General features: G+C 37.5%; 1 protein-coding gene across 1 annotated transcript in view; it reads left to right on the top strand.

Moving 5' to 3' along the window:
• UNC79 (unc-79 homolog, NALCN channel complex subunit) overlaps window positions 1-26,547 on the top strand; it is a 538,284-nt gene that overhangs the window by 219,228 nt on the left and 292,509 nt on the right. Inside the window, exons 16-19 of the mRNA XM_053710079.1 lie at window positions 2,110-2,233; window positions 12,964-13,104; window positions 16,249-16,470; window positions 18,114-18,341. Coding sequence (XP_053566054.1) covers window positions 2,110-2,233; window positions 12,964-13,104; window positions 16,249-16,470; window positions 18,114-18,341 — 715 coding nt within the window. The remainder of the gene's footprint in view (window positions 1-2,109; window positions 2,234-12,963; window positions 13,105-16,248; window positions 16,471-18,113; window positions 18,342-26,547) is intronic.

The raw sequence follows: 26,547 nt of genomic DNA, 5'->3' as shown, positions 1-26,547 counted from the left end.
TTTTGTTTTTGGTTGCTATTTCTTCTGCTAGAAGAGTGTCTGAATTGTCTGCTTTGCAGTGTAATTCACCCTATCTGGTGTTCCATGCAGATAAGGTTGTTTTGCGTACTAAACCTGGTTTCCTTCCAAAAGTTGTTTCTAATAAGAATATTAACCAGGAAATTATTGTTCCTTCTCTGTGTCCTAATCCAGTTTCTAAGAAGGAACGTCTGTTACACAATTTGGATGTGGTTCGTGCTTTAAAGTTCTATTTACAAGCAACTAAAGATTTCAGACAAACATCATCCTTGTTTGTTGTCTATTCTGGTAAGAGGAGAGGTCAAAAAGCGACCACTACCTCTCTTTCCTTCTGGCTAAAGAGCATCATCAGATTGGCTTATGAGACTGCTGGACAGCAGCCTCCTGAACGGATTACAGCTCATTCCACCAGAGCTGTGGCTTCCACATGGGCTTTCAAGAATGAGGCTTCTGTTGAACAGATTTGTAAGGCAGCGACTTGGTCCTCACTGCATACATTCACCAAATTTTACAAATTCAATACTTTTGCTTCTTCGGAGGCTATTTTTGGGGGAGAGGTTTTACAAGCAGTGGTGCCTTCCGTTTAGGTTACCTGACTTGTTCCCTCCCTTCATCCGTGTCCTAAAGCTTTGGTATTGGTTCCCACAAGTAAGGATGAAGCCGTGGACCGGACACACCATTGTAGGAGAAAACAGAATTTATATTTACCTGATAAATTCCTTTCTCCTACGGTGTGTCCGGTCCACGGCCCACCCTGGCATTTAGTCAGGTTTAAATTTATTTTTCCAAACTACAGTCACCACTGCACCCTATGGTTCTCCTTTTTCTCCTAATGACTTGGGGGGGGCGGAGCCTAAGGGGAGCTATATGTACAGCTCTGCTGGGTGTTTCTCTTTGCCACTTCCTGTAGGGGAAGAGAATATCCCACAAGTAAGGATGAAGCCGTGGACCGGACACACCGTAGGAGAAAGGAATTTATCAGGTAAATATAAATTCTGTTTTTGTGACATTCTGGACAAATAATAAAACCTCAAAATCTACTAATATTTAACAAAATAATTCAACTTTTTTGTAAACTTAAGATAAGATAGGGAAGCTATGTGGGTAAATCAAATAAACTTTTAATTGTTAACCTCCTAAATTTCTGTGACAGTGAGGGTCAGATTACAAGTGGTGCGCTAACAGTTCCGGGGAAGCGGAAAAGGGGTTTATCGCGTCTGTGTGCGTTGGGTGTAATGCTCGTTTTTCAAACTGAAAGTAAACGCGACCGATTTAGCGCAATTGAAGTGCGTCGGGATAGGTATAAAAATATATTGTATCAAAATACCATCAGACATATATAGAATATTTGTTTATAAATAAATATAACATATTCTATGTGAAGAACATTGGAATGTGAAATATTCATATTTTCATGTCGGGTTAGAGCACTTAAGAACATACGATTGGTTTTGTGTGTGAGTAGGGTGTTTTTTCCACTTTTTTGCTCCATTGACTTATATGGGGAATACGATAACGCACACGATATGATATCCTAACTTCTGCTTTTTGCGCACGTCGGTTTAGTGTGCAAGCAAAACCGTTTTACATCTTTCAACTTGTAATATGAATGCTATCTGATGTGCATAAAAAGCTTACTTCTAGCGGAGTTAGTGTGCGAGTGGGAGCGTTAAATACAGCTCCACTTGTAATGTAATCCTGAGTGGGGCAAAACCGTGGCTGATCAGTGGTTAGTTATTGTCAGACCTCCCAGCTGTCCTTATTTGTGAGGGATAGTCTCTAATTCTAAACTCTGTCCAGCTGTCTCTCTGAGGCAGCCTTATGTCCCTTATTGCAGAATTTCCCTAAGCCCCACCCATAGACCACCTGGACATGCCCAAGAACCACCCAGCATGCCAATAATCCCGCCCACTATCCACAAATGACCCAGCCTCTGCAAACATGACCTCACCCACAAAACAGCAACGCTCCCCCTCAACCTCATGAGTCTCAATTACTTAGCCACAAATGATAGTCATTATGTTTATTGTTATAGGTTATTACATGGAACCAATCCTTTATAACATCTCATGTGTTTTCTTTTCCTTGCAGCAAAATGTTTGATATTGAGCTATGTCCGTTGCCTTTTTCAATGGAGGAAATGTTTGGGTTCATCAGCTGCCGTTTCACTGGTTACCCATCATCTGTTCAGGAACAAGCTTTACTCTGGCTTCATGTATGTACAACACCTTTTATGTCTGGAGTTAATTATACCATAAATGAAATAAAAAGCATAAATCCACAATGTATCTAGGACAGAAAAGAAAGGCAGCTAAAAGGGACATTATAGTGGAAAAATTACATGTTGTAATTCGTTAGAGCATGTCATTTTAACAGTAACAACCCCACAAAGGGGATAAAAACATAGTTAAAGTACCTCCCGAGAGCTGCAGAGCACTGCTGGTCCTGAGCGGACACAGCTGCTAACCATCAGCAGCGGTAGTCGCACAGCTGGGTCGTGCTGCTGATTGTGTCGCTATCAGTTTTCTTTTAAAAAAATGACATGCTTTAATGAATAAGAGCATACCATTATTCCACTATAATGTCCCTTTAAGGCCTTTCTAGAGAGAGGTGGACTTGAGTCGCATGACTTGGACTTGACTTGGACTCAAGTCACAAATTTGATGACTTGTGACTCGACTCAACATGATCAAGGAAGACTTGTGACTTGACTTAGACTTTAACAGCAATGACTCAAGACTTTACTTGGACTTGAGCCCTATGACTTGCCAAGTCTTTATACATTCTAAGCGTCAGCAGGGCCGGCGCTCTCACTAGGCAAGCAAGGCAGCCGCCTACCGTGCACTGCCACCTAGGGCGCAGGCTGCAGCCAACCCCGACCCTGTGTCAGTGGCGGACGTGTGTCTGTGCGGGTAGACCGTGTGGCCATCTCAGCGGCCTTAGCTTCATCAACTGGAGGACTTGGAAGTTGGAAAAGGAAGGACCCTCTAAGTCGGTAAGTGCCTAGCTCCACCCACCTACATGCGGCATGCCATGCGCACACAATTTTAAGTGTGCATTAGAGGCGGGAGCCGCAGCTGTGCAGCAGGCTGACGATGAGCATAGGACAGGAGCAGGTCCGAATCCAAGCGGACTGACGACATCTCAGGCAAGTAAAACTGTGAAAAACACAAGTTACAACATGCATCATGGTGCAAAAAAAGAGAGAAAAATGGCACGAGGCTATTGGGGAAGGGCGAGATGAGACCTGATATATCTACCATGAGCGGAGGGATTCAGCCACTTCTTAATGGAAATTATGTTGTTTTTTTTAATTCACTTTTAGCCTATTAGGTGCAGTGTGACTTTATTTAGATAATTATTTAAAATGTAAGTAAACTGAACAGCTATAAACAATTAATTAAGCATAACACTGTGTATATACCATTCTGGAATTTGTGCATTGCTGTGTGCTTTATTTCTAAAAATATTGTGAATCACCGGTGTAGACCAATATATGGTAGAAGCTAGCAGTAACATTCATCAGAGGGACAACTTCCTGGGTTATTAGGTGATAAGGCTTTGTAATCTATTCCCTATCATCTTATATATTCTGTGTATACAGGTTTGGCTGACAAGTAAATACAATTAGAAACTGTACTATGGATATATATAGCCTTTTTTATCAAATACCGGGCCCAAGAACTTAAAATCAGAACCAGAAAATGTGATCCAGTTTTGTGCTAAGGGCCGGCTGTGCTGGGCAGGGAATATAGTACTGTTGGTTGTGAGAGACATACCATTTATGACCAGCACCCCCTGGACTCCTGCAGTCTGGATAATATGAGCAAGTAGACAGCATTATAGAGCTTAGGTAGCTGGGAATATGAAAATTGGACTAGACTCAATAAATTGTAGTGACGCACATCCTCAGTGCAGAAATTAATCTCTGAGAGGACCTCTCCATTATTACAACATATGTTTCCCCTGACTTTCCTTCTGACTCCTTCTCGTATGCATGCTGCAGGGCAGGAGATCATGAGGGAGAGGACGATCTCCAGTTTAAATTTACAACTTTAATGCATGGCACTTGATGGAGCAGCTATGTTATCATAGAGGTCAGTCTGACTGTGAGTTAGTTGCTAGAAGTTCTTATGCTCTAACAAAATACTAAATATACTGTATGTACTGTGGCACAAAGAAGGGTTAACTCAGATTATTAATACACTTCCACTTTTATGGACATTTAAATGAGCTGAACTGGAACTTAAGTTTAGAATAAGAAAATCCCAAAAGTATTTAAAAAAATAAATACAATTATTACCATGCATGTCCCTGCATATATATGTGTATGTCTGCCTATATCTGTGTGTGCATGTGTTGGTGCCTATTCTGTGTGTGTGTGTGTCATGTTTTGTTGCTTTAATTGTTTTGTGTTTTTTTTGGCGTGGGGTGGGCGCAAATAACTGGTCTTGCCTAGGGTACAAAATAGTCTAGCACCGGCCCTGAACGTCAGAGTTGTGACCTAGGATGGTCCCTGGAGAATGACAAACAAAATAATTTTTAAAATACCTAACTAATTTTTGTTTTAATTACACCCTAAGATAATTAATAAGTGAGCAATTTGAAACCATTTGTGATGATTTCAGCAATTAAGATAAATTATACTACATTATTAGTTATAATGCGGCCAACATGAAGAAAGCCTTCACTGTTTGTTTCCCCACTGAACAAGAAGAAGACATACATGATGAGGACCAACTTGATGATCCAAAGCTCTGGAATGACCTAAGCCAAAAGGAGCAGCAATCCCTGGATGCTGCTATGGCAAGTAAACAATGCTTCAGTGTTTTGCCCACACTCTACAACTCGTAGTGGGGGACGGCTTGAAAGAAACAAATGTGATGTTGTGGGGCTTAACTTAAAATTTTCCAAAATCAGCTAGTTGCTTCACAAAAGAGCAACATTCAAATACATTTTTCAGTCTGAATTTGGAGAAAGAAAGATACCAGCTGCTGTTAACACTGAGACAGGTACGGGCAGTAGTTGAATGTGATCATCAAAAGATCTGTTTTGTTCTGGAAACGTCTGGACATAAGGAACTGTTGTTCACATCAAGGGAGTGACATTAATTGATGGAGTTTGTGGACATCCTAAAGCCATTTGCAGAGGCAACAGATTTGAACCATGGGGAGAAAATGGTGACCATCTGTTCTTGCTCTGAATCACCACTTGGAGAAGCTGAAGTCTCAGGTCTGTTTCTTAACTAGCCTGGTCTATGCAGTCATCCCTGACCAAAAGATTCCTTGGAATCTACCTAAAAGCAGCTGTCTTGGATCCAGATTTTTGACTGCAGTTGGTAGAGCACCTCATGCTTATTAGCCCTGAAGTTAAGGCAGTGTTTGCACAAAAAGTGAAGGGCAAATATTATCATGCTTTAACGGGATATTAAACCCAATTTTTTTCTTTCATGATTCAGATAGAGCACTTCATCTTCAGGCTGTTGAACCTCTTTCTTTTTTTTTTTTTTTTTTTATAAAGTATTTTTTATTGAGGTTAAAGTCAAGGCTTACAAATCAAATGTGTCAGTAAGATCTATACATGGAAAATTGTTTCTAGACACGCCATTAACAGACATTAAATAACATAAACAAAACATATTTAACTGACAATGATTAAAGTCAAAATACACATAACTAGCCTGTTGTATTGTAAGCCCTCCATATGGCGTATGAGGCCACTTTTGGACCTCTTAGTACTATCAAAAACATAAGCTATAGAGGGTTATCAAGGACAGTACAAGACTACTCTTGAGTCTCAGATGAGAACCTCTTTTTTATTTTTATTAATATTCTATATATATATATATATATATATATATATATATATATATATATATATATATATATATATATATATATATATATATATATATAAAACCAGGTGTTCCTGATCAATATCAAAAAAGATAAATCAAAGGACCACTCTTGGGTCCAGAAGCTAGAGTGATCAAGTTTAGTAGTTAGAGAACCAACTTAGGTAGTATTACAGGAGATTCACATAATGAACAGTAGCGACTTTGTGGGATAAAGGAGGAGACTATTTAACTATCTGACTATACCTGTAGCAATCAAACTCTAAAGTGTCAATTCAGACATTAACAATCAAGGGTATGGTGTCCCTATATATCATTAATTATGGTGTCTATTATGAGAAAAAGAAAGAGATGGGGAGAGTCCAAATTCTATACTATGTATGGTCCAGTCGGTATGTAGTTGCCAGCTGGTATGTGATGGTGGTCATTAAGGAAAATAAATTAGAATGACCTACCAACTCTAGATGGCTAACCGCCCACGTAAGGTTATAAGCACTATAGAAAATAGCAGGTTATGTTATATAATATATATATAATTCCAATTCCTTAAAACCCTCCTACGTTATATATTACTGATATAGGGGTAGAATGCTACAGAGTGGATTTAAGAAGGGAAGGTGTATTCAGCCCCCTAGCATGATTTATATTTTGTACCTAAGGAACTGGAACAAATTTTTAAAGGAGTATGCCACTAGGTTAAAACATTCTTACGCTAATTCTGTCATGAGCAGACATTAGAATATATGGTTATGTATAAACCTACTTGTAGTTGAGTGATGGCTTAGAGGGAGGGAGCTAGTGTATCGTCATTATGTGGTTAGACTCTTAATAACTCAGACAGAAAATATACACCCTGCTATAACCTTATAATTATTGGGACTGCTGCATACAATATTAAAACATATCAGCCTGGAGTAATCTCATCTTACAGAGGGTGTAACTCAGGTTGAACATATAACCCATATATATGAATAGTGTGAACAAGGATCACCACTGAATTAAGGAACAAATAAACAATTTATAATATATAATTCTTTATACCTCTTGTGCAAGATAAATGTAAACTATATATGTGGACAAATGGTAATGATAGATATGGAAGATTATTCTATGGTCATTTTTGAGTGTTATATAGTCCTCTGGAATATATCAGTTTATCACTCTCTTAAAATGAAGACTTCTTGCCGCATGGATGATGACTTCGCCGGCTGGTTGGATCCTTCAAGCGGGACTTCAAGAACTGTAAGTGGATCGTCGGGGGTTAGTGTTAGGTTTCTTTAAGGGTTTTTTGGGTGGGTTTTTAGTTTAGGGTCTGGGCATGTAAAAGAGCTAAATGCCCTTTTAAGGACAATGCCCATACAAATGCCCTTTTCAGGGCAATGGTTAGCTTAGGTTTTTTTAAATAGTTATTTTATTTGGGGGGGTTAGTTGTGTGGGTGGTAGGTTTTACTGTTGGGGGGGTGTTTGTATTTTTTTTACAGGTAAAAGAGCTGATATCTTTGGGGCAATGCCCCACAAAAGGCCCTTTTAAGGGCCATTGATAGTTTATTGTAGGCTAGTTTTTTTTTATTTTGATAGGGCTATTAGATTAGGTGTAATTCTTTTTTATTTTTGATAATTTGTTTCTTATTTTTTGTAATTTAGTGTTTTTTTTTGTAATTTAGTTATTTTTGTTGTAATTTTAGTGTTAGGATTTTTTTAATGTGTAGTTTAGTTTAATTTAATTGGTAGTTAGTTTAATTTTAGTTTAATAATTATAATAGTTTAATTGTTAGTTTAAAATTAATTTATTTAATTTGACAGGTAAATTTTAATTTAATATAAGATAGGGAAATTGTAATTTTAATAAAAAGTAAGGGGATCGTTAGGTTTAGGGGTTAATAGTTTATTTTATTATATTTCGTTGTGGGGGGCTTGCGGTTTAGGGGTTAAAAGGTTTATAATAGTATATTTCGTTGTGGGGGGCTTTCGGTTTAGGGGTTAAATGTTTATTTTAGTATATCTCGTTGTGGGGGGCTTGCGGCTTAGGGATTAATAAATTTATTATAGCGGCTGTGTGGGCGGATGGCAGATTAGGGGTTAATAATATTTAAATAGTGTTTGTGATGCGGGAGGGCGGCGGTTAGGGGTTAAGGGGTTAATAACTTTATTATAGTGGCGACGATGACGGGGAGCGGCGGAATAGGGGTAATACATTTTAATAGTGGTGGCGTTATCCGATGCGGCAGATTAGAGGTTAATACATTTATTATAGTATTTGCGATGCGGGAGTGTCTCGGTTTATGGGGTTAATAGGTAGTTTATGGGTGTTAGTGTACTTTGTAACACTTTAGTTATGAGTTTTATGTTACAGCTTTGACTTTAGATGGTGTTACGGATCTTGTGGTTATAGAGTGTACCGCTCACTTTTTGGCGTCCTCGTAATACAGGCGCTATGGGAATCCCATTGAAAAATTACTTTTTTTAAAGTGCGGTACTGACGTTGCTTGACAGGCTAAAAGGTGCGCGGTACACCTATACCGACAAGACTCGTAATAGCAGCGTTATGGAAAATGAAGCGTTATGGGCCATAACGCTGCTTTTTCAATCATAACGCAAAACTCGTAATCTAGGTGTATGTGTACTAATCCACCATACAACCCGTATTACTAACTACACACCTCAATATCATGTAATCTGTTCAACCAATTATGTCCAATTTTTCGTTTTAAATATTGTGCTTGATTATTGTATATATAAGCATCTATGAGTAAGGCAGTTTGCAGAAACAAATACGATGCATTTTTCCACTTGCTACATTTAAAAAAAAAAAAAATACCAATAAAATAATTGTCAGTTGTGTTATTTCTTTAATATTTTTTTACTCTCATTTACCAATAAATACTGTTTTTTCACTGTTTGTCTTTATGTGACAATTTCAAATTTTAAATCTCACATTAAATTGAACTGGGAAAAGATAAACATACTTTAAACACCTTCCTAATATGAATTACAGGGAGTGCAGAATTATTAGGCAAATGAGTATTTTGACCACATCATCCTCTTTATGCATGTTGTCTTACTCCAAGCTGTATAGGCTCGAAAGCCTACTACCAATTAAGCATATTAGGTGATGTGCATCTCTGTAATGAGAAGGGGTGTGGTCTAATGACATCAACACCCTATATCAGGTGTGCATAATTATTAGGCAACTTCCTTTCCTTTGGCAAAATGGGTCAAAAGAAGGACTTGACAGGCTCAGAAAAGTCAGAAATAGTGAGATATCTTGCAGAGGGATGCAGCACTCTTAAAATTGCAAAGCTTCTGAAGCGTGATCATCGAACAATCAAGCGTTTCATTCAAAATAGTCAACAGGGTCGCAAGAAGCGTGTGGAAAAACCAAGACGCAAAATAACTGCCCATGAACTGAGAAAAGTCAAGCGTGCAGCTGCCAAGATGCCACTTGCCACCAGTTTGGCCATATTTCAGAGCTGCAACATCACTGGAGTGCCCAAAAGCACAAGGTGTGCAATACTCAGAGACATGGCCAAGGTAAGAAAGGCTGAAAGACGACCACCACTGAACAAGACACACAAGCTGAAACGTCAAGACTGGGCCAAGAAATATCTCAAGACTGATTTTTCTAAGGTTTTATAGACTGATGAAATGAGAGTGAGTCTTGATGGGCCAGATGGATGGGCCCGTGGCTGGATTGGTAAAGGGCAGAGAGCTCCAGTCCGACTCAGACGCCAGCAAGGTGGAGGTGGAGTACTGGTTTGGGCTGGTATCATCAAAGATGAGCTTGTGGGACCTTTTCGGGTTGAGGATGGAGTCAAGCTCAACTCCCAGTCCTACTGCCAGTTTCTGGAAGACACCTTCTTCAAGCAGTGGTACAGGAAGAAGTCTGCATCCTTCAAGAAAAACATGATTTTCATGCAGGACAATGCTCCATCACACGCGTCCAAGTACTCCACAGCATGGCTGGCAAGAAAGGATATAAAAGAAGAAAATCTAATGACATGGCCTCCTTGTTCACCTGATCTGAACCCCATTGAGAACCTGTGGTCCATCATCAAATGTGAGATTTACAAGGAGGGAAAACAGTACACCTCTCTGAACAGTGTCTGGGAGGCTGTGGTTGCTGCTGCACGCAATGTTGATGGTGAACAGATCAAAACACTGACGGAATCCATGGATGGCAGGCTTTTGAGTGTCCTTGCAAAGAAAGGTGGCTATATTGGTCACTGATTTGTTTTTGGTTTGTTTTTGAATGTCAGAAATTTATATTTGTGAATGTTGAGATGTTATATTGGTTTCACTGGTAAAAATAAATAATTTAAATGGGTATATATTTGTTTTTTGTTAAGTTGCCTAATAATTATGCACAGTAATAGTCACCTGCACACACAGATATCCCCCTAAAATAGCTATAACTAAAAACAAACTAAAAACTACTTCCAAAACTATTCAGCTTTGATATTAATGAGTTTTTTGGGTTCATTGAGAACATGGTTGTTGTTCAATAATAAAATTAATCCTCAAAAATACAACTTGCCTAATAATTCTGCACTCCCTGTAGTATACATTATATACAGTAATTAATACTCCAACGCTATATTATGCAAAGAGTACTAATGACTTGTTGAACACTTGAAGCTTAAAGCTGAGGACTTGACCTAGACTTGCCTTTGTTGACTCAAGACTTGACTTGCACTTGCCTATCTTGACTTGGGACTTGACTTGGCCTGTGTTGACTTGGGACTTGACTTAAGACTTACTTGTGACTTGCAAACCAATGACTTGGTCCCACCTCTGCCTTTCTAATGTTATGTATAAAAAATAAGTAAAAATAGCTTATTGATTGTGTAATTTACTTTTGTAATTTAACTTTAAAATATCAACATTATTATGTTGTGAATATCAGTAAAATATTATAGTACCAGATTGGTTGTACTGATAAACAGTAAATATCTGTATTCCATTCACAAAGGGAGCTGTATATAAAAAAAATCTCAGTATGTCATCAAAGGACACAGTACAGTACATTATAGGTGTCAATGGGGAAAAGGGGCGCAGGTGAGGGCATGTGATCCCCCTGGCTTGGGCACAGACGTAGAGTATGATTTAACTGCTGTAAAAAAACAGTGGGGTGGGAAGAGAGAGAGCACAGCCCATTTGAAAGGGTATTAATGAAGCAGCTGATTTGAATACAATGAACTTTTATCAACTGCTTGTCTGAGTGCTTTCCTCTGTTTCAAGTAAATTTGTATCTTTCAGATAAAGCTTAGAACTTTTTGTGAAAAGACAAACTCCCATCAAAAATAACATGCAACATATTTGCTCTTATGGGTACTATACCCAAAATAAGTGTTGTAGTATTAAGATGTATGTGACTAGACTTCTTGTGAAGTTGACTAACAAGTAACATTGTATCGTACTTCAGCATTAAAAATTGAATAAATAGAATAAATATGAAAACAAAGGCATGAAAAAAAAAAACATTTTATGCAAGCTCAGGTATTTTTTGCAGATTTTTTTTATAAATTGTTTTAGGTATTTTAAAACAAAATTGTGGGAGGTTGTGTTTTAGGATGGAATTAGTTGCCTGGGTGTATTTGTAATGTGTTATGGGATCTTGTAGAGGAGATACTGATGGGGTTAGATATAATAGGAGGTATTTGTGTATTGTGTGAAGGATATTGTTTACAGTGGTGAAATCTTGCAATGGGGAGTTTCTTAGGGGGCTTCATTCAATATTAGAAGGGGGTATTTCTGGGCTTTTGTTTAGGGTTAATTGCATGGGCACAGGTTCACAGTTAGGTTTATTGCAGTAGGGGGATCAGCAGGCCAAACTATAATGAAGTAAGTTAAGCATCAATTAGATATATAAGCTCAGACTAGTAAATGGTAAATAAAGAAGCTGGAACAAGAGTTGTTGTAAGCCTGTAGCAATCTGGTTATGTAATCTCAGTCAAGAAATAGCAAAAAAGGAAGCTGTGACAGAAGATAATTTAAGGCTAGTGCAAACTGTTGCTATGAGCATAGTTCAGCAAGTAAAACTGAATTATTACCAGGTATTCTAGCAAAAAAAGTCATAGGGGCCAATATGACATCCCCTGCTAGTGGCCAATTGGCTGCGAATCACCAGAACTGCTTGTGGAATGTTAAATGCCGACAGCGTATGCTGTTGGCATTCAGCGATGCCTGGCAGACATGATACTCTACAGCGGATCATGTCTGCCAGACATTGATAAATGGGCCCCATAGTCTGGTAAAGCAAGCAGGGTCATACACAGGAATCTAAACTGTTGTTGTTTCCAATAAACACAAACAAGTAGAACAAGTTTGGTGATACACACAGGAATTCATGCAATGAGAGTTTAAACTGGAGCATTAACAGGCATTAAAAAATAGCTGTTATCCAAAAGCAGTTCAAGATATAGCAGGGAATAATAAATGGAAGTCATAAGAAATGATAATCACACCCAGAGCACAGATTGACTCAATACATGAGCCCAGAGTAGTAAGAGAGAGAAACTTTTCAAATTCATGCCAAGCAGTCAATTGTGGCATCATCAAACAAAGCAAAAGCAGATTTACAGAAAGTGCTGGTGATCTTGAAAACACAAGATTAAGGTTAGGGAGTTTGCAGTTAGTGTTACTGTGTTATAAAATTTGTACCTAAGTAATATAGACATTTTTGTTGCTAAATAATAATGGTCTGGGTTTCATTAGGTCACTGAAATGCTATGAAGAATCTGCTGTCACTAGATTTTTTCTCATAGCTTCATTATAGCTTTTGCATCAGATTTAGCTCATGGTTTATATATATTCCATAGGTCTCTGGCAGTAAATCTTATTGTAATAAAGGCACTCACATAACAGTGTGATAGCAGTCCCCCAAAATTTAAGAATCATAGAAGAGTTGCAGATTTTATAATTTATATAATTAACTTTTATCTTGAGTAGGATTTTATATTTTCTAATCTTTCCAAAAAGGTTCTATGTAATTAATCTGTTAACTTTTGTACTCGTAAACAATATAGGTAACTGCATTAATATATGCTGTAATATTTGTTGCTGTCCCTTAACTTTTTACCATCTTGCTGCAGGTGCTGTCAGAACTAGACATTGTAGTCCCATTACAGCTGCTAATTAGCATGTTTTCTGATGGAGTGAATTCAGTCAAGGAGCTGTCCAACCAAAGGAAAACGCGCGTCTGTGAACTTGGAGGGAACATTCCTGGCCACAGGGTAACACAGTCCTCAATTTGACTATTCAACTGTTTATAGCACAAACCTGCTACATTTGTCCACAACCAAAAATGGATTTAATCAGTCTGGTGTCCTTCGATGTTGGTGAAATGGGAAAAAAATTAAAGATTGAATAACTTTTTTCTGTATTTCAATTATTGATTTCCATTTATTGTAGATTTAATTATTGCTGGACTCTTGGAAGATCCAGTCTGTTTTGAATTCTGTGTCTCAAAAACAGTAGAAAATTCGCATTAACAATAGCGACTGGCCATGATACTGATTTCTGTTTCTATCCCAATCTCTTCCCAATACGCCTTTTATGTAATTGGTGGGATTACAATCCAAGCGCTAACACCATTTACGTATTTGAAAAAGTGTGTATCGGACACTAGCAGACATCAGAGGGTTAAACCGTATAATGCATGGCTAACACCGAGATTCAGACATTGCCAATCATAATCCATCTAAACTCAAGTTATAGACTAAACGTTGACCAGAACATGGAAGTTCAACTGCCAAAGGCACCTGATAAATACTTAAAACCCACAGATGGATCATAAACACATGAATAAAACATATCTACAAGGTAGTGACAATCACTACAGATATAAATACCTATGTTATTTTAACTTTATTTCAATTAACCCCATCAAACCACTTTAAAAGGAAGCTCTCACTGATAAGTCATGTTGACAATGTTTTGGTGGAGGCAATAGGAATGTGAGTTAGGGTAAAAATAGCCACCATTTTAGATTTGCACGTTTTTTTTGCTTGGTATGTCGGTTCTGAAGTTTGTTGATAAAAAACCATTATCGGTCATTCAAGGTTCCGATGTGGGAACATGAAGATCAAGGGGTAGATTTATCATATGTGTAGCGAATCATGTCTGCTCAACATCGCTAAATGCGGACAGCATATGCTGTCCGCATTTAACATTGCACAAGCATTTTTAGTAAAATTCTTGTGCAATGCTGCCCCCTGCTCACTGGTGGCCAATCGGCCGCTAGTAGGGGCTGTCAATCATCCCGATCTTATCAGATCAGGATTATTTCAATCCGCCACCTAAAAGGTGGTGGACAGGTTAAGGAGCAGCGATCTTATGATCTTATTTTAGTAAAATTCTTGTGCAATGCCGCCCTCTGCTCACTGGTGGCCAATCGGCCGCTAGAAGAAGCTGTCAATCATCCCGAGTTTTAATCGGATCAGGATTATTTAAATCCGCCACCTAAAAGGTGGCGTGGCGAACAGGTTAAGGAGCAGCGATCTTATGAACGCTGCTTCTCAACTTCTGTTTCAGGCGAGCCTTAAGGATGGGCCTCTGAAGCAACATCCGCTGCTTAATAAATGGAGCCCAAAATCTCTTGGCGGTTATCTTGCTGGGCGGTGTTTGACTGTTTTGTTAAAAAAAGTTTGATCCCGTTTTTCTGATATCGAAAGATCCATTATTGTTTCAGTGTTTCTTACGCCCATTCAGCAAAACTCAGTGAATCAGTTATAAAAAGATGTACACTGGTTTAGTTCAATAAGAGAGAGTCGTGGTGCACAATCCTGCAAATATCAATTTCACTTCATCAGATGTTTCTTCCCCAAATGTCATGCAGCCCAAACAAAACATATTTGGCAATATATTATGGCTATTTGTTGACTGGTTTGTATGCATATTGTGTGCCCACCAATACCTTTGTCACTGTTTTAAAATTGGCTGAAGGAGTGTTTAAATGGGGTCAGTGTTAAGTTAAATATAAAAGGAGACATTTTTCTGCAGCCCTGCAAAAAGGAGTTCACTGCAAAGTTTAAAAAGACATTTTATATAATTGTAATATAAATTGTTTAAAGGGATAGAAATGGCGAGACTGGAATGTGCATAAATACATGACAATTTGAAATAGAATTATTTTTGCAATATGCTTCCATTAGCATAAATGCTTCTAGGAAAAGTTACAAGTTACTGTATTAATACGGCATACTCACATATCCTGTGAGGGTTTGTGCACCAATATTCAAGCTCAGAGATCTGGCAGTGGTGCGTATTGCTTCTGTGGAGACATCATTTGTGTCATACAAGCCACTGCTGACTCTGAGAAGGTGTGGTGTTTGAATACTGATGCACAGGCCCTCACAGGATATGTGCATATGCCACAGAAAAACAATAATAGTTTTTACTAGAAGTATTTTTGCTAATGGACGTATACAGCAAAAATGCTTCTAAGCACATTTTATTTTGGCCCTTCTATGCCTTTGATTATAAATAAAAAACAACTTTTTTATTATTTGCAATAGCTGCAAACCTTGCAACTGCTAAGCAGGAAACAGTGGGTGATCAGCAAAGTTGTGTGTGTGACTGCCACTCCTGATTGGCTGATTGTCTGTATACTGCTCAGAAATGGCAAACCTGGCAGCCGGAGTGTAAACCAGTTAGCAATGGCCAGTAATGGAAAAATATCATGTAATAGCAAATTCGAACATTTTTGCAATACAATTTTGTTGTAATAACTGGAAGCTTTTTGAGAAAATCCTTTGCAGAAAGCAGAATGCATGTGCCTGTATATTTTTTAAAACAAATAAGAAACCAATGATTAATTAATTATTTTTTTTGTAGGTCATTAGGAAATGCTTATCTAAATTTAGACACTAGGTGGTGCTGTTGTTTCTTATTTGTATTGTTTTTTTACAGTGTTTAGTGTTGTATGTATCTACTAGGCAGGCATTAGAAGACTGTTGCGATGCAGTTATTTTTTTCTTTTTGGTTACTATATAAGCAGACACATTTAAATTAAATTTAGAAGGCAGGCAAAATATTGAGGAGCCAGCCACATCATTATTAGTTGCCTGGATAATGGCAGTTCTCTGTATATATTTTCATATATTTTGCCAACATTCAGAGCTTGTATAACACTTACAGACTGACATTTATTAACCTGCACCCCTAAACAGTTTGTTTTATTGACTGTTAAGAAATGACCAGGTTTTACATAGTGAAAATACCATCTGTGTTTGTGCAATTTAGGAATGTTTTTGCACTAGAATAAATACAACTTAATAGCTGTTATATATGTTTTTTGCCAGTTATATTTGTATATAGTTTCATTGTATGTTGAGTATGCCTCACCTTTTTACATGGTTTCTTCTTTTTACCTGCAGGGTAGCATTGCCTCTGACCCAGGCAGGAGAGTGCAACACAGTATGCTCAGCCCTTTCCCCAGCCCGTTCCACAGTCCTTTTAGAAGCCCCATGCGGAGTCCATTCCGAAGCCCCTTTAAAAACTATGGACATACGACAGGAAGAACTATTGACTTTGATTGCGATGATGAGGAAATGAATCTAAACTGCTTTATACTCATGTTTGACCTCATACTGAAACAGGTATTTGCCTTTGTAGATGTTTGGTTTATACATTTTAGGGAAACTATGTGCACCTTAAAGGTACATCAAACAACAGTTATAAAGAAAACACAATAGTCTAGAAATCTTGTGAACAACAGATCATATCATGCTTATAAATGCTGCATTTTTCACTGAATCCCTTTCTTAGCAGAATTGTTTGTGGTAAAACATTTATTCCTGTAATGGTTAGGTCAACACAAGGAAGAAAGCAGTAGTTTCACAGTTCAAATGGACATTAAGCACAATGTATAAGCTTAGGATTGAGGTTATTCCCCACTTCCCTTTAGTCACTGGTGCCGCCATGTTGAAATCTAGCTTTCACTGCATTCCAGTGCTGAGGTGTTTGCACATGTGCAGCAGCTCTCCTTCAGATACATGCAGTGTAACGTAGGTTCCAAAATGGCGGCATCCATAATTACAGCGAGGTGCATAAAATATATTTACTGTTTCATGTCCCTTTAATTGAAAGTATGTAAATCTCTTTCCCTTGCACCAGCTTTCAGCTTCAGACCCTGACCCTGTCTGGCACACAATCTTTGTAAGCTTATTTTGTTTTAAGGTGGGTTATCAATGCTTGTGTAGAAAACAGTAGTAGGTGAGGCTGCAAATACCGACAATGAGAATTTGTGTCTGTTCAACAAATCTCTTTAATGAATTACAATTTATAAACTGAGAAGATCCAGTGCATAACCACCTTAACAGTAAAGGAGAAGATGAGATCTTCACAGTATTTTATCTTTTTATTCCAAAAACAGGACAAGGCTGAACAAAACCATTTTCAGTTAAATTGAATTATAAATTATTCTCACAACCACCAATGATCTAAGCAACAAACAATTACACACATAAATATAAATAGAGTAAAATAGGTTAAGGAGGAATTGCTATATCAGTCCTTCTATTGCAGCATTTGTATGTTTATATATGGTGTAAAACCATTGTTCCTTTTCCATACCAGGCACTTAGTGCATGGCCACACATTCCGGAAAGTGCTGTAAGCCACCTAGGCACTTAAGGCCAGATTTAAAGGGATATGAAACCCAATTTTTTTCTTTAATGATTTAGATAGAGCGTGCAATTTTAAGCAACGTTCTAATTTGCTCCTATTATCAATCTTTATTTGTTCTCTTGATATCTTTATTTGAAAAGTTCAGAACCTGGGTAGTGCTTGCTGATTGGTGGCTAAATGTAGTTAAATGATTGGTGGCTAAATCATTTATTTGTAGAGCACCAACAGATTCTGCAGCACAAGTTCAGAGCAGTCCCTTAAATTACAGGGAATTTGAATTTGGACCTCTGGTTAAATGCATTTTTTACTATTGATATTACTGTTTTCCCCTGTTGCAAACATTAAGTTTTTGGGCCATAACTGAAAACGGATTATACATAAAACACTGGGGAATAGCCAGCATATGAATTTTTATGAATTAATGGTATTACACAATTTTTTTTATGTCTAAACACTCCCTTTTATCCATAAATGTAATTGTAATCATACTAATATCAGTTTGCCGATGATTCATAACCCAGATCTAGGGTCGTGCTACTACTTAGTGAACAATGCATGTTGTGCTTGTAGAACAAGTACTCTTAAGGGTTATCAGAATCCTTCTTTGTTTCAGATGGAGCTACAGGACGATGGGATCACATTGGGAATGGAAAACAGCCTTTCCAAGGACATTATATCCATCATAAATAATGTGTTCCAGGCACCTTGGGGAGGATCCCACACCTGCCAGAAAGATGAAAAAGCCATTGAGTGTGGCTTATGCCAGTCCAGTATTCTGTGTTATCAGATGGCTTGTGAGTTGCTGGAACGCCTTGCTCCTAAGGCAGAGATCAGACTGGTGGTACGATTTCTAAAATTCAACTTTTATTAAAAGATGTAAAAACACTTTGTCATCATCATAGACAGAGTCAGATCCAAAAGTCCAATATCAGGAGGGGCAACGTACCTTGTTGCAACACAGCCAATAGAAAATGCATTGTTTATAGAAATGACAGCTTGGTAACTGTTACTTTAAATACCATTAGTTTCATAGTGATGATGGTCCACAGTCCTCCATAATGTATTTGATATATTTCCTGCCACTAGAAGGAGGTCCTGTGGAGGACTGTGGACCATCATCATTTTACAAAAAAAAAACCAATAAATATTATAAGAAATGACATGAAACTGTATTTTAGGAATATAATTCCATGAACTGATGGGAACAAATTAAAGCACATTTCAGACCCAGGATTAATTTCTCACACATTATACAGTCATATTGTAAAATGCTGCACATTTTTGAATGATAGGCATAAGAGTACTACAAAATTGCTACTATAATAGCTTTCATTTGGCAACCATTGGGCCGAATTATCAAGGGCCGAACGGACCCTGATTCCCCTGTAAAGGCTCACCGGAAACAGCAATTAAAGGGACAGTTAACTCAAAAAAATTCTTCCCTTTAATTTGTTCCCAATGATCCACTTTACCTGCTGGAGTGTATTAAATTGTTTACAAGTATTTATATTGGCATTTGAAATAGTTTACTTAGCCTGTGGTATCCCTCCCATCCTGAAAGTTTTTGGCTTTAAGGCCTAGCTGTGTTAACACAGCCAGTAGAATAAATTACACTCCCAGTGGGTTATAGAAGAGATAAGTTAATACAATGTTAATTTTTCCATTGTTCTCGCCAAGTATTGGTGATTGGTTTATGGGCAGATATAAGATAAAGAAGCAGGTGTATGTACACAATGTGATAAAGTAATGAGATCTGATTATACCTACAAGCTCAACCCATTTTATTAGGTTGTGGCTTCAAAACACAAAATCAGCTAATTCATATACACAAATAAGCCTTAAAAAGCAAATCTCATACATTTTATACTCTGCAGCTGGTAAATAAAGGTATTGGAAATACATTAAGGGAAAAAAATGTTAAGGTATACTGTCCCTTTAAAGTGAAAGTAAATTTTTCTCTTTATTCACTTATCATACCTAGATTAATAGAGTCGTTAGCTTTTTTTTTTTAAAAAAAACCATTCGTCTTTTGAAGATATTTAGATTGTAAATCCCATACCGTTTTCTCTCCTTCCTCCGCAAACCCGCTCATTTCCAGCTTTTTCTCATTTACACGTAAGAGCGGTCCCACCCGCTCTTACGTGTTTCTCCATGCGCATTTTTGTAAATCGTCCTTCTAGTGCGCAAGCGTAGGCCTAAACTTTGCTGCAGTGATAGATATTGAGTCAATGGCCCATAGTTATCAAGGTCTGGCGGACCTGATCCAATACTGCGGATCAGGTCCGCCAGACCTCGCTGAATGCGGAGAGAAATACGCTCGCCGTATTCAGCATTGCATCAGCAGCTCACAAGAGCTGCTGGTGCAACGCCGCCCCCTGCAGACTCGCGGCCAATCCGCCGCCAGCAGGGGGGTGTCAATCAACCCGATCGTACTTGATCGGTTTGATTTCCGGCGATGTCTGTCCGCCTGCTCAGAGCAGGCGGACAGGTTATGGAGCAGCGGTCTTTGTGACCGCTGCTTCATAACTGCTGTTTCTGGCGAGTCTGATGAATCAAAATCACGGAAAAAATGTGCATGCGTGCATCTATAGAGCCCGATAATTTTGTGAGACACGCATTTATATTTGTAATTGTGGGAATAGCGCAAGTCAGTTGGGACGTCAGTGGGGGACCAATCAAAACGTTCATCAAGATATTTGTAATTTTTAAACAATATTTTTTTTTTTATTACCGGGCTGAGTTACGGTATGAAAAGATATCAGTATAAAAGGTAGATTTCTGCATTTAATAGTAAAGAAGTAGATAAATGAAACTCTAACTTAATTTCGATGTTAATTAAAATGTTGCATAGTGGTGCGTTATAAGACCGCTGCTCCTTAAGTAGCCGGGAATCTGCAGGGGGCGGCATTGCACAAGAAGTTCACCATAACTGCTTTTGCAATGCTAAATGCAGACAGTGTAAGCTGAGCGGATCATGTCGGACAGACCGATGATAAATCGGCCCCCTAGTATTTAACAGCCATGTTGCTCCATATGTATTTGCTTAAAGGAAGCCAAATCAAAATGTTTATCTTCTTGAGACTTGGGGCGCGATCCGATAAAGAGCGTAGTTTGCGGCGCAAGCGAGGGAACCCCCGCCGCCCGCAGTTTCAGCTCGCAACTCAAGCTATCCTATATACGGCGCCGTCAGAGGCTAAAGTGCCGTAAGTCTGACAAACCAGCGATGTCCAGAAATCTGCGTAAGCACAAATTTCTGGAGTCGCCAGTGACTTACGGCACTTTAGAAACTGCCGGCACCTACAAAACCTGACTAAAGTTATTAAATCTCCCGTACTGTCTAACACGCCTCCTAAATATAGCCCGACACGTCTAACCCTCTATCCGCTATCCCCCCTCACTAGCCTAACAATAAAAAATGTATTAACCCCTAAACTGCCGCTCCGGGACCCCGCCGCCAGCTATATTAAATCTATAACCCCCTAATGTGATCCCCCCTACACCGTCGCAAGCTACATTACATACCCCCTAATGTGAGTCCCTTACAACGCCACCATCTACCTTACCTACCCCCTAAAGTGAGCCCCTACCCCGCCGCCATCTATCTTACCTACCCCCTAAAGTGAGCCCCCTACCCCGCCGCCATCTATCTTACCTACCCCCTAAAGTGAGCCCCTTACACCGCCGCCATCTTTTTAAAAAATATTAACCCCTAATTTAATCCCCCTACACCGCCGCCAGCTATATTGACTATATTAACCCTAATTATATCAGGGTTCATATAGTTATTATATTATATATATTAACTATATCAACCCTAATTATATTAGGGTTAATATAGTTAATATCGTTATTATATTATATATATATTAAGTATAATAACCCTATCTAACTCTAACATCCCTAACTAAATTCTTATTAAAATAAATCTAATTAATATTAATATTATTAATTAAAATATCCCTATTTAAATCTAAATACTTACCTATAAAATAAACCCTAAGATAGCTACAATATAATTAATAATTACATTGTAGCTCTTTTAGGGTTTATATTTATTTTACAGGTAACTTGGTATTTATTTTAACTAGGTACAATAGGATTGAGCTTGAATCTGATTGGCTGATTCAATCAGCCAATCAGATTTTTCTACCTTAATTCCGATTGGCTGATAGAATCCTATCAGCCAATCGGAATTCGACGGACGCCATCTTGGATGACGTAATTTAAAGGTACCTCATTCGTCGGGAAGTCGTCATGCCGGAGGGATGCTCCACGGCGGAGGAGCGATGAAAGAAGATTGAAGATGCCGCTTTGCTTGAAGACATCGCCGGATGGAAGAAGACATCGCCGGATGGAAGAAGACTTCACTGCCGCTTGAATGAAGACATCGTCGGATGGAAGAAGATTTCACTGCCGCTTGATTGAAGACATCGCCCGAATGGAAGAAGACTTCACTGCCGCTTGATTGGACATCGCCCGGATCGGATGAAGAGTTCGGCCCGGCTGGGTGAAGACAAATTAGGGAGATCTTCAGGGGGGTAGTGTTAGGTTTTTTTAAGGGGGGGTTGGGTGGGTTTAGAATAGGGGTATGTGGGTGGTGGGTTGTAATGTTGGGGGGTGGTATTGTGTTTTTTCTTTACATGCAAAAAGAGCTGTTTTCTTTGGGGCATGCCCCGCAAAAGGCCCTTTTAAGGGCTGGTAAGGTAAAAGAACTGAACTTTTTAAATTTAGAATAGGGTAGGGAAATTTTTTTTATTTTGGGGGCTTTATTATTTTATTAGGGGGCTTAGAATAGGTGTAATTAGCTTAAAAATCTTGTAATATTTTTTTTATTTTTTGTAATTTAGTGGGGTTTTTTTTGTAATTTAGTTTAGTTATTTAATTGTATTTTTAGATAGATATTTGTAGTTTATTTAATTTATTGATAGTGTAGGTGTATTTGTAACTTAGGTTAGGATTTATTTTACAGGTAAATTAGTAATTATTTTAACTAGGTAGCTATTAAATAGTTATTAACTATTTAATAGCTATTGTACCTAGTTAAAATAAATACCAAGTTACCTGTAAAATAAATATAAATCCTAAAATAGCTACAATGTAAATATTAATTATATTGTAGCTATCTTAGGGTTTATTTTATAGTTAAGTATTTAGATTTAAATAGGAATATTTTAATTAATAATATTAATATTAATTAGATTTATTTTAATAAGAATTTAGTTAGGGATGTTAGAGTTAGATAGGGTTATATACTTAATATATGTATAATATAATAACGACATTAACTTTATTAACCCTAATATAATTAGGGTTAATATAGTTAATATGTATAATATAATAACTATATTAACTATATTAACCCTAATATAATTAGGGTTAATATAGTTAATATAGCTGGCGGCGGTGTAGGGGGATTTGATTAGGGGTTAATATTTTTAAAATAGATGCCAGCGGTGTAAGGGGCTCACTTTAGGGGGTAGGTAACATAGATGGCGGCGGGGTAGGGGCTCACTTTAGGGGGTAGGTAAGGTAGATGGCGGCGGGGTAGGGGCTCACTTTAGGGGGTTGGTAAGATAGATGGTGGCGGGGTAGGAGCTCACTTTAGCGGGTAGGTAAGATAGATGGCGGTGGGGTAGGGGCTCACTTTAGGGGGTAGGTAAGGTAGATGGCGGCGGTGTAAGGGACTCACATTAGGGGTATGTAATGTATCTTGCGACGGTGTAGGGGGATCACATTAGGGGGTTATACTTTTAATGTAGGTGGCGGCGGGGTCCGTGTGCGGCGGTTTAGGGGTTAAATAATTTATTAGGGATTGCGGCGGGGGATTGCTGTTGACAGGTAGATAGACATTGCGCATGCGTTAGGTGTTAGGTTTATTTTGCAGGTAGTTTAGGGAGTTAGGTTTATTTTGCAGGTAGTTTAGGGAGTTACGGGGCTCCAATAGACATCGTAAGGCTTACTACGTCTGCATTTTGTGGCGAGGTGAAAATGGAGTAAGATTTCTCCATTTTCGCCACGTAAGTCCTTACGCTGTATATTGGATACCAAACTGCGCTGGTTTGGTATACCTGCCTATGGCCCAAAAAACTACAGGCGAAGGCAGAAATATACGAGCGTAACTTCTAGGTTACGCCGTATATAGGATACCAAACCAGCGCAAATTTCGGCGTCGCTGGCTTTTGCGGGCGACACTGCATATCGGATCGGGCCCCTTATTGAGAGGTGGACAAATGCTTGTTGTGCTCAATATTCAGTCTGGGCCTTGCTTATACCCAAGGGTATACAATTGTAATCACATCCAATCATTTTCAACTCAGCAGAAAGAAATACTGGCAGGAAAATTTACAATGATTTTTTACACACTTCTTTAGAAGACAAGGGGTTGAAAACAATGTCGTCACTAGAATATTTTCCTGTGTGTGAAGAACAATGGAATGGGAAATGTTAAAGGGACAGTCTACTCCAGAATTTTTATTGTTTAAAAAAATAGATGATGCCTATATTACCCAGTCCCCAGTTTTGCATAACCAACACAGTTATATTAATATACTTTTTACCTCTGTGATTACCTTGTATCTAAGCCTCTGCATACTGCCTCCTTATTTCAGTACTTTTGACAGACTTGCATTTTAGCCAATCTATATGGCACACATGAACTAACGCCCTCTAGCTGTGAAATGCATTGAGATAAGAGGCGACCTTCAAGGGCTTAGAAATTAACACATGAGCCTACCTAGGTTTAGCTTTCAACTAAGAATACCAAAAGAACAAAGCACATTTAATGATAATAGTAAATTGGAAAGTTGTTTTAAATAACATGCCCTATCTGAATCATATGTTCAACAAAAATTAAACAGCAAAATACATTTGTGGCAAAAGCGCGTATTTTTATAATTACCGAATATGGCTTATAGCCCAAGCAGTGGTAAGTTTTAGAAGCGTGTGTTCATAATAATGGTTTAAGTTCCATAGAGTGAGTAAAAGTTTCCTTACCGTGCCCCCCGTATCAGCCTGCCGGTCCCTGGGTAGAGGCTATGGTTCTTACGATGCAACAATCCTCTCTTGGATCTTGGCCGGTACTTTCTAGTACTCCTCAGCGTTCTCCGTCCTCCATTCAGCCTGCCATACCCTCCTCAGCTCGTAGCAATAGGGGGCGCGGTTACGCCTCTGATGCGTCTGATGACGTCAGCTCACCTCTGCCTTTGCTCATTCCGGAATAGTATACCGGATAGAAATGGTCCTGAAATCGCTTCAAAGCTCCAGAAGTTGCCGTGCTCACTGTGGGTAAAGTTCAATAGTAGCTCAAGGTAGAAAATAGGAGCACCGGCACTGGGTAGAGTTAAAAACTCATATTTTATTCATAACACCTTGGTGTCTTTAAAATTCTTATTCCAAGTTAAGGCACAAACAAATAACATAGGACTGTCTGATAACAACAGCCTTACATGTTTCGGCTCAGAAAGCCGTTAGTTGTTTTCTTTTCTGTAGTGCTCTCCATTGAAGACTATGGGGAGAATACTTTCTAATGTTCTACAGATAGAAAAAAAAAGTTCCTTTTGTTTTTAAATATATATTTCTATATAAATATCTAATAATGTTAATGTAAAATAAATATCTATACCTATATATCTATATGGATATTTACAGGAATAGGTATATACATATATATAAATAGGTATATACAGATATATAAATAGGTATATACAGATATATAAATAGGTATATACAGATATATAAATAGGTATATACATATATATAAATAGGTATATACAGATATATAAATAGGAATATACAGATATATAAATAGGTATATACAGATATATAAATAGGTATATACAGATATATAAATAGGTATATACAGATATATAAATAGGAATATACAGATATATAAATAGGTATATACAGATATATAAATAGGTATATACAGATATATAAATAGGTATATACAGATATATAAATAGGTATATACAGATATATAAATAGGTATATACATATATATAAATAGGAATATACAGATATATAAATAGGTATATACAGATATATAAATAGGTATATACAGATATATAAATAGGTATATACAGATATATAAATAGGTATATACAGATATATAAATAGGTATATACAGATATATAAATAGGAATATACAGATATATAAATAGGTATATACAGATATATAAATAGGTATATACAGATATATAAATAGGTATATACAGATATATAAATAGGTATATACAGATATATAAATAGGAATATACAGATATATAAATAGGAATATACAGATATATAAATAGGTATATACAGATATATAAATAGGTATATACAGATATATAAATAGGTATATACAGATATATAAATAGGAATATACAGATATATAAATAGGTATATACAGATATATAAATAGGTATATACAGATATATAAATAGGTATATACAGATATATAAATAGGAATATTCATTTAAAAATACAAAGAACATTTCCCCCTACATAGAGAACATTGGAATGTGAAATATTTACTGTAAATACACAGTATAATACATTATTAAATATAGAATTATTATTTAGACCCATGTGTATATATATATATATATATATATATATATATATATATATATTATAGCCCTTTGCAGTCAAATACATGGCTATATACCATTACTTTTAAACTCTCATAAATACGTATTAATATTTATATGAATATTTTAAACCGACAGTGTTTATATGAGTGTAACTGTTTATTTTAATGTATTTATGTTTTATTTTAGCCCTAATACTTTACGCAACATATTCAGTTGCGCTAACTCGCAAATTAACACAATAAATTTAGCGCAACACTACTAATCTTGCCCTATATTGGGTGAGCCAATGACAAAAGGCATATATGTGCAGCCACCAATCAGCAGCTAGCTCCCAGTTGTGTATTGCTGCCCCTAAAACTACCTAGATATGCTTTTCCACAAAGATACAGAGTTAAATTATATAATAGAAGTACATTTGAAAGTTAAAAATTAAAGTTCTATCTAAATTATGAATAAAGTCCCTTAGGATTTAGG

This window comes from Bombina bombina, chromosome 1 (genome assembly GCF_027579735.1).
Source record: "Bombina bombina isolate aBomBom1 chromosome 1, aBomBom1.pri, whole genome shotgun sequence".
Classification (NCBI taxonomy): Eukaryota; Metazoa; Chordata; class Amphibia; order Anura; family Bombinatoridae; genus Bombina; species Bombina bombina.
Note: the sequence above shows the minus strand (reverse complement) of the source record. Positions and strands in the feature narration are given on the sequence as shown.